Genomic DNA, 8,860 nt, shown 5'->3' with positions numbered 1-8,860 from the left:
GGATTCGATCCCACAATTCTCCAATGCTTCTACCCTGTTTGTTTCTTTTTTGGGGGGAGGGGTGTGGGGTCATCACTGGAGAGACTTAGAAAAGATGTTAGGAGGAACTGTAAAGGGAAGTTGTTAGGTCACAATATGACTGCTAGAGGGAGTCTTTGGAATCTTCTTCCTCGGGTCTTGCTAAAAAAAAAAAAAAAAAAAAAAAAGAGGGCATGAATTTTCAGCTCTGAAAATTCGTGGATAAGAGAGGGGTAATAAAGAAGCTAAGCTGTGGGTAGCTCCATAGCTAAGCACACCTGAGGTCCTGGGTTCCATCTCTAGCCACACACACACACACACACACACACACACACACACGGAAAGAAGCCCGGTGGGGTGAGGCTTCCTGGCGTTTGCGCCTGGCCCCGGCTGGCCCCTGACTCCCAGGAGTGCTGCCTCTGAGCCGCTGTCTAGTCCCGCAGGCTCCCTGTCCGCCCTGGTCTACCAGCACTCCATCATCCCTCTGGCTCTGCCCTGCAAGCTCGTCATTCCAAACCGAGGTAGGACGTGAGACTCCCCGTGCTCCAAAGGTGCCCTTGAGCTACCTCCTTCGTGTCTGGCCCTGCCAGCCACTCCAGATTGTGGGCCAGGGGTGGAGGGCACTGGCAATTTTGCCAACGTGGGGAAACTCATAACCTCTCTCTCACACACTTCTTTTTCCTGATAAAAAAGAAGGAAAAGTTTGTGGGCGTGGTGGCACACACCTGTAATCCCAGTGGCTGGGGAGGCTGAGGCAGGAGGATCACGAGTTCCAAGCCAGCCTCAGCAACTTAGCAAGACTGTAAACAACCTAGTGAGATCCTGCCTCAGAGTATCAAATATAAAGGGCTGGGGATGTGGGAAGGTGGCTCAGTGGTTAAGTGCCCTTGGGTTCAATTCCTGGTACCCCCCAAAAGAAGGAAAAGTTTATTTAAGAGTTGAACTCCAGGGGCATATGTAAGTTGTCTTTCCAGATGGTTCTAGAAAATACTCTGGAGCCTTTAAGAAATTCATACTGAATTCTCAGAATAAGCCTCATCCCCAGGGAAGGCCTAAGACGTGGGAAAGTCAGGAGAAGAATGTCCTAGAGGTTGAGATAAGATCTCCAATATTAGTGGATGATTTTTATCTATTCAATTCAGTTCACTGAATTATTAATAATAATTGGCCAACATTATTAGCTTAAAAGTTCCAACACAACTTAAGCAGCATTATTAACCACACAGTTTAGACACCAATTAAATTACGTTTTTATGGAATTTACTGTGGAAGTCCAGCAATTACAAAGCTGTTTGACTTTGAATTGTATAAACCTGTGGTTCTTGAAACGTGGCCCCCACACCAGCAGGCTCTGCATCCCCTGAGAACTTGTTAAATGCTGGCATTCTCCAGGTCCACTTCTTCAGGAACTCTAGGTTGGGCCCAGCCATCTGCATTTTAACAAGGCTGCACACCAAAGTGTAAGCAACACTGGTGACAAATGAGACTCGATGCTTATTTGTTGTTCTGATTTTGTTTTTAAAAGTTTTAGTGCTGGAGACTCAGTGGCACAGGCCTGTAATCTCAGCTACTGGAGAGGCTGAGGCAGGAGGATCACAAGTTTGAGGCCAGCCTCAGCCACTTAGCAAAGCCCTATCTCAAAATTAAAATAATTTAAAAGTGCTGGGAGGTAATTCAGTGGTAAAGTGCCCCTGGGGTTCAATTCCCAATACCATGAAAAAAATTATTTAGGTATAGTTGAAATAAAAACAGTAGTATGCACTGTGTATATTGTGTTGCTTTGATATAGCTACACATTGGGAAATGGTAAAGTCAAGCTACTGAACATGTCTATCTCTCGGTTCTTACTAATCTTGAACTTATGGTTGTGCACTGTTGGTGGCTGAATGAATTTAAGCATAAACAGAAGCAACACCACTGCTGTTCGAAGCTTGCTTTTTGCCAGGCAGTGGATTAACACTGAAAACTCTGGGTCATGGGTTCCACTTAGCAAGTGGTGGGCTGAGGGTTCGAGCCCAGCTATCCTGGACCCAGAGCTCTCAACCCATGTGCTGGGTTCTTACAGCAGCGGTAGAACATTCCACCTATAGGTAACCCAGTGACTCCCACTGGGGCCAGCCGTGGAGAGCGTGTCCTGGCACAAAGTGTTTGCAGAAGTTACCTTAGGCCCAGCCCAACCGTGCTTCTTTCCAGCTCTAGGGTTTTAATTACCAGGTGAATTTTTGTCTCAGACCCCACAGATGAATCCAGAGATAGCTTGGGCCCTGCCAACTCGACTTCTGACCTGCTGAAGCAAGGAGCGGGTGAGTGGTCCCTGGAGACTGGACCCCTGCCCACGCCCTTCTTTCCACCTTCCTGCCCGGGCCTCCTGCAGGTGCAGGTGGAAGTCTGCCAGGCCCAGAGGTCTCCAGGCAGATTATGTTCCTCTGTGTAGATGTTTTGGCCTGAGGCTGGCCTAAAATTGATCTGCTACCTTTTCCCTCAAGAGTGGACCTGGGGTATCGTCTCCACCGACTCCAGCCTTCCTGATTCCCACTTGGGTACATTTCTTGTAGCCTGTAATGTACTCTTCGTCAATTCCGTGGATATGGAGTCACTCACTGGGCCACAGGCCATCTCCAAAGCTACATCTGAGATGTTGGCTGCTGACCCCACACCAGCTGCCACTATCGTTCACTTCAAGGTCTCTGTGCAGGGAATCACACTGACTGACAACCAGAGAAAGTAAGCCTCCTCTACTTGCTCCTGTGCTGGGCTCTCCTTCCTGCAGCCCATCCGTGCCTCCACTCACCACTGCTCACCCTTGCACCTCTCAGCCCACCTATTCTCCCATCCATCTATCTTGCTTCCATTCTTTACCACACTAGCTGTTCATCCATTGATGCATTATTCATCCACTTGTTCACACACTCATCAATTGGTCCATTCATCTACTTACTCGCATCCATCCATTCCCTATCTATTCTATGCCTACTTATCCCTTAATTTGTGTGTGTCTCCATCCATCCAGCCAGCCATCATCCAGCCATCCATTCATCTACCCACCCACTCATCCACCTACCCATCCACCCATTCTCCATTCATCCACCCACCCATCCATCCATCCATCCATCCACTCATCCATCCACCCACCAACCTACCATCTATCAATCTATCCACCCATCCATACATCCTCCATCCCTCCATCCATCTATCCTCCATTCACCCATCCATCTACCCATCCACCCACCAACCCATCCATCAATCCATCCATCCATCCATCCATTATCCATCTCTCCATCCATCCTCCATCCACCCACCCATCCATCCATCAATCTTTCCATCCATCCATCCATCCATCCTCCATCCATCCACCCATCCATCGATCCATCCATCCCTCCCTCCATCCATTCATCTATCTATCCCACCATCCCTCCATCCTCCCTCCCTCCATCCTTCTACAAGGATCTGCCTGAACTAGGTAGCCAGCTCTCAATACAACTGTTTAAAAGGTCCTTCTTTCCAGGAGCAGAGTCTTTCCTCCCAGGCTCTCTCCTAACCATGACCCCAGTTCATTTCCTTCCTCCTTTAGAGTCCCCCCATTTCTTATTCCTCAGCATCAGTTTCTTTTCCAGCCCCTGGCTTTTGGGCTTATTTCTGTGGCACATGTCTCTGTTCCTGAGCACCTCAGGCCATCTTGCTCTGTGAGACAGTGACCCACAACAGGCACAGTGCAAGGTGGCCTGGCACAGGCCGAGGGCTGGAGGAAGCAGACCCTCCCATGCTCATTCTCTGTTCTCATATGTCTGAACCACAGGCTCTTCTTCCGAAGACACTACCCCCTCAACACTGTCACCTTCTGTGACCTGGATCCACAGGAAAGAAAGTAAGTCTCTTGGAAACACCTTCCCTCTCAGCCAGCTCACGCCGCTGGAGAGAGTGTGTGTACATGAGCACAGGTGCGCAAGTTCTCTGTCCAACTGGAAGATCCGTCTGTGTCCAGGGGAGTGTGCCTAATTGTGTTGGGCATTTTTTGAGTTTTCTTCATAGATCTGGAGACCCTCCTGGGACTCAAATGCCCATTTTTACCCCCTCTGGCCCGACCCTCACCCTGACCCTGACCCTGTATCTCCCCTCCACACTGTGGGAGGTAGCTGGCAGTGTTTGCTCCAACTTGAAAGCCCCTGGGTGACCTTGGCTGCTTCTATCCTGCAGAGGTCAGGGCTCCTCTGCTTGCCCCAGAGAGTCTGGTCTGAGTGGGCGGTGCTCTGGGGACAGGTGCAGGGATTTACCCTGAGCTGACTTTCTCTCCACAGGTGGATGAAGACAGAGGGAGGTGCTCCTGCTAAGTAAGTATGGCTTCCTAGTCCACCAGCAGGTGGGGGGGTGGCAGGTTTAGAATCCGGAGCCTGGGGTAGGGAAAGGCCAGCAAGGATCTTTGTGCCAATGTCACCGAAGTCTGGAGAAACAGTACAGCCCACGTGTGTGGCCTTAGCAAAGGAGAGTGTGTCCTTTCAGGGACAGAGTTGGAAAGGCTTTGGAAAAGAACGAATATTTTAAAATGGATCTTAAAAGACAGGTAGAGTTTGCTTAGGCTGAAAGGTAGGAGAGAGATGGGTTTAATGTGAGGAGGTAGCTTGACCAGCAATCTGGGCAGGGCTGAGTGTCCCACAGAGAGGCTGCTGAATGGTTGTTGGCTGAAGAAAGGAGACCAGAGGCAGCCAGGCCACCTCCAGTGACCAGGAATCTGGGTGTGATCAACGCTGGGGACTTGGCCTTGTTCAGTCCTCATAATCATCGAGGACTCTGAGTCCCCATGTTTTTTTGGTGTCCCTGCCAGCCGGCCAGGCAGGCCAGAGCTTGCAACGGGGTCAGGTGGCAGTGTCAGGGCAGGCATGGGTTGGCCAGGTCTCCATCATGGCAGAAGCAGGCAGACAAGGCTGGCATGCCTGTGTGATGGGAGCTCAGAGATGACCCCCACCCTGCTCAGGTCACCCCCACTGCACTACAGCCCTAGCCAGCCCAGACAGGGAGGAGTTGGGGGGCTGCCCTGTGGACTCCAGTGACTCCAACACCTGAGCACTACTCCAGCTCCTGAAACCAAGCTGGAAGAGTCAAGTTGTGGGAAGTACAGGGCTGTGTGTGAGTGTGTGTGTGTGTGTGTGAGTGTGTGAGAGTGTGTTTGTGACTTGGCTAATTTTAGCCGGGCAGTGCCGTCTGAGGCAGAGGGGTGTCCATGGGCATCTCCAGCTGTCCCGATTTCCCCATCTCGCTCTAATTAGCAACACCCTGGCTGGGAGGGGCCCTGAGCTCACATTCTGTTCTATGCCCTCGTATTTTTAACTCTGTTTTGCAAAGAGAGAATGTTAGGTCACTCCCGTCTTGGTGCTGGAGGGGGGACAGGTGTGGGGTCCCCTCCCCCTTGGGTTCTCTGGACTTCCCAGCCTCTGGACGGGGCGGCTGTGTGTGGGGGGGGGTGGAAGACCTGCTCCTTCTTGGACTCCCTGACTTCCTGGGGTGCATGGCGGGTGCACGGCGGGTGTGTGGTGGGTGCCTGCTGGGTGCGTAGTGGGTGCGGAGGCCCCATCCTGGCTGGGCCCCGGCCTCCTGGGTGGGGCTGGGAGAGGCTGCTTGACGAATGCTCCCACTTTATTTCTGGTCTCGTCCCCACCCTGAACTATCCAGTCTTGTCCTTCACCCCAGTCCCGCTCCACCCCTCCAAGGGGAACTGTTTGCCTGCCCTGAAACAAAGCGAGACGCTGTCCCCAGCCTTGGCCTTGCTGCGGGGGAACCAAGAGGGCTCTGTCTCAGGCGCCCCCGTCCCTGAGGCCCTGGGAGGTTGGGGACGCCGCGTGGCAGGCTGGGTGTGCCCTGGCCAGGGTCCTCCTGTCTTCCCCTCTTGCCCACCACCCTCTCCTGCCCCTGCAGGCTCTTTGGCTTCGTGGCCCGGAAGCAGAGCAGCACCACAGACAACGCCTGCCACCTCTTTGCTGAGCTCGACCCCAAGCAGCCTGCCTCTGCCATCTTCAACTTTGTCTCCAAGGTCATGCAGAGCACCGGCCAGAAGAGATGAGCCCACACCCCTTTCCCAGGGCCAGGGCAGCGGGGACGGGGCACCTGGGGAGGGGACCTCTGAATCCTGACCACCTCGAATCCACAAGGAGGACTTTGGGCTAATTTTGGAGAAGGAGAGAAGAAAGTGTAGCGTTGGGCGAGGGAAGTGAAATACAGAGGGGAGGGGAGAGGGAGAAAAAGCAAAAAAAAATGATGGAGGAGAAGACGCAGGTTCTCCTGGGCAGATGGAAACGGCAGCCTCCCAGAGCCTCCTAAGCCAGCCAGGTCCCCTCACTCCCGCCCCCTCTGAGAGGACGGAGCTCCTCCACGGGCCTCCTTGGGATCCACATTTTGGGGGGAAAATGAAAAAGCTCTGTGTCCCTCGCCACCTGCTTTGCAAGGACAGTTCAAGTCAAGAGAGTCTTTTTCTGGCCACCTGAGGGCTGGTCGCTGAGCCCGAAGGCTGGCAGGAGAAAGCGCGTGGGGAAGCTTTTCCTTCTGACACTATGCCAGACCCGAGGCCCCTCCGTCCTGTGCTGGGCCATCGATGCATTGTGACGTGGGTGTTTGTATGTCCCCACCCACACCCTCACACACTGATTTCTATCGCCTCTGTCTGCTAGAATTGTAAACAGCTCTGCTCGTCTCTGTCCCCGGGTTAGCACACATGTGCATCCTGTCCAAAGAAGGTTAGGGTTGGGGGTGACACGGCAGCAGGAGGAGACAGAGCCCTCTCCTGCAGGAGTACCTAGTATTTCCCCTCCCCATCCCTGTACTTATACTCTAGTGGCCCCGGGTGCCACCAGCCTGATCTGTACAGAGGCCCTGGCCAGAGGAGAAGTGCACCCCTGCTCCGTTGCTGGTTGACCAGGAGCCCCGGGCTTTGGTATGAGGAAGCAGAGATATGTGTGTCCGTAGGGAGGAGGACTGTCAGGAAAGGTGGCTGCTGAGCCCTGACACCTTCCCACCACGGGTGGCTCACGGCTGGCTGGGCAGGCCGCTCTGGCCAGTGCTGGGGCTCTGCCTTACTACTGATGCTCTGCCCCATTCCTGGGCTCAGGGCCCCAGCACCAGCCTCAGCTCAGCCTTGCTTATCTGCATGCTGCCTTTTGGGGTGCTGGGGATGGTGACTTCCTGCCCTGCCCTGTCTTTCCTGCAAGGTCCTCATGTTGGGGCTCATCCTGGGGAATCTGCTTCTCAGATCTCTTCTCAGCAAGGCCCCAGAAGAAACCTGTGGTCCTGATGTCCCCTCTGTAAGAGCCTCAAGGTCTGACTGGTTGCAGGCGCCTTTCAGCTGGGCTGCTCAGGGTGACATCAGCAAAGCTCCTAGGGCCACTTCCGGAGCATCACAGGGCCTCCCCATCACGCCAGAGCCTCGCTGTCTCCCTTCTGCCTTGGCTTCCCCAGCAGAGCCACACTGCCCACAGAGCAGGGGACAAAGAGCATGCATTTAGGTCAAAAGACCAAGGGTCCATATGGGCAGTGGGGAAGACCCTTGGCCACCACCCAGGAACTCTAAGCCAGAATGGAAACTTCAACAGGACTCCATTCTTCAGCCCACAGGGGCCCTCTGAAGAGTGGCATTGTACTGATATATAAATATATATAATATACACCTGAGACATACTGACAGAATATGTAAGCTAATAAAATATAAGAAAAGGTTAAAAAATAGGTAAATTGACAAAAAGTATTTATTGTTTCCCAGATTGCTCTGTTGCCTCCCTGAGCAGAAACCAGTCCCCGTCCCTTTCTTTACATATAAGTAGAGCCTGATTGGAGGGGCCTTTGTCCATGGTGTGGCTGGGCATCTCCTTGCCCTGGGCCGTGCTGAGGCTCGGTGGGGTGGGGTGCGTATGCTGCATTGTGTTGGCCCCCTGATTCTCTGTCAATTAGGGCCCAGTGGTCAGCTCCCTGCACATCTGGGGAGCTGTCTTCATTCCTACAGGTCTGAGTGCTTGTGTGAGCCTGCTGGTGACCAGGTGTGCACATGTGCGTCTCTGGGAGCTGGAAAGGAGAGTGTCTAGATTAGACGGGGACAGAGCCTGAGCCCCCACTGCGCTCCCCAAAGGGGAAGTCCCAGGCTTGGTGACCTAGGTCCTTCCAAAGTGCCCTTCCTTCTGAGATGTTGAAGCCAAATATCTGAAGCCACCTCTCCTTATTCCTTAACATACTCAAGGTCTCCTCTAAGATAGAAGGAGACATTTCCCCACCTGGTTTCTTTGTAAATACCTCCCTCTCCCGCTGCCTAGGCTGGCAGCCGCCTCCTGGTCGGTTGCCTCCTCTTGGCTGGAGGCTGGAGGACCCTCCGGAAGCCTGCCCTGCACAGGGACTGAGTCTGGGGTCAGCCTTCACACTTGCCTAGCCACTGCCCACCCTCAGCCCCTTCAGGCCTGGCCAGCCCCCGCACTCCAGGCCAGCCCCGTGTGAGCCAGGGGGGCATCAGAGAGTGCTGGCGAGCTGGCCACTCGCACTCAGCACACCTGTGGAGGGATCAGCACTTTGGGGGCCACGTGGTGGCCTGCCACCCCGTTCTGCTCAGTGTCTCACAGGTGGACCTGGCACACACACATGCACATGCACACACACACACACACACACACACATACACACACACACGCATACACACACATCACTCTGCGCTGTAGTCTATGCTTGCCAAAGATTTACTTTAAGAGAGAGCACTTTGACTCATTGTTATCATTTTATACGTGTTTCTCTCCCCCTCCCTGGCCCTTTGCCTGTTGTTGTTGTTGAATCTGTAGTCAGCAGGAGAGTGCTGTCTGGTCTTGATGGGGGCTGAGGCAGG

The 8,860-nt window shown here is 53.5% G+C and overlaps 1 protein-coding gene and 1 long non-coding RNA gene across 2 annotated transcripts; both read left to right on the top strand.

Moving 5' to 3' along the window:
• Positions 1-455: 455 nt before the first annotated feature.
• LOC144253095 (uncharacterized) lies at positions 456-2,654 on the top strand. Its single transcript, XR_013343114.1, has 3 exons — positions 456-539; positions 2,250-2,321; positions 2,574-2,654. It is a non-coding gene; the product is annotated as an uncharacterized LOC144253095 (long non-coding RNA).
• LOC144253091 (tensin-1-like) lies at positions 2,654-6,070 on the top strand. Its single transcript, XM_077795004.1, has 4 exons — positions 2,654-2,742; positions 3,815-3,883; positions 4,314-4,346; positions 5,926-6,070. The coding sequence occupies exons 1-4, from the start codon at positions 2,654-2,656 to the stop codon at positions 6,068-6,070; spliced, it is 336 nt and encodes a 111-aa protein (XP_077651130.1).
• The last annotated feature ends 2,790 nt before the right edge of the window (positions 6,071-8,860 follow it).

Source organism: Urocitellus parryii, unplaced genomic scaffold (assembly GCF_045843805.1).
Source record: "Urocitellus parryii isolate mUroPar1 unplaced genomic scaffold, mUroPar1.hap1 Scaffold_91, whole genome shotgun sequence".
In the NCBI taxonomy this organism is placed as follows: domain Eukaryota; kingdom Metazoa; phylum Chordata; class Mammalia; order Rodentia; family Sciuridae; genus Urocitellus; species Urocitellus parryii.
Note: the sequence above shows the minus strand (reverse complement) of the source record. Positions and strands in the feature narration are given on the sequence as shown.

Excerpts from the sequence above, each read along its gene's own strand:
- LOC144253091 (XM_077795004.1), top strand. The coding sequence starts at position 2,654 with ATGTTGGCTGCTGACCCCACACCAGCTGCCACTATCGTTCACTTCAAG. Across the intron at positions 2,743-3,814 it reads CTGACTGACAACCAGAGAAA|GCTCTTCTTCCGAAGACACT; the intron begins GTAAGCCTCCTC and ends TCTGAACCACAG. Across the intron at positions 3,884-4,313 it reads CTGGATCCACAGGAAAGAAA|GTGGATGAAGACAGAGGGAG; the intron begins GTAAGTCTCTTG and ends TTCTCTCCACAG.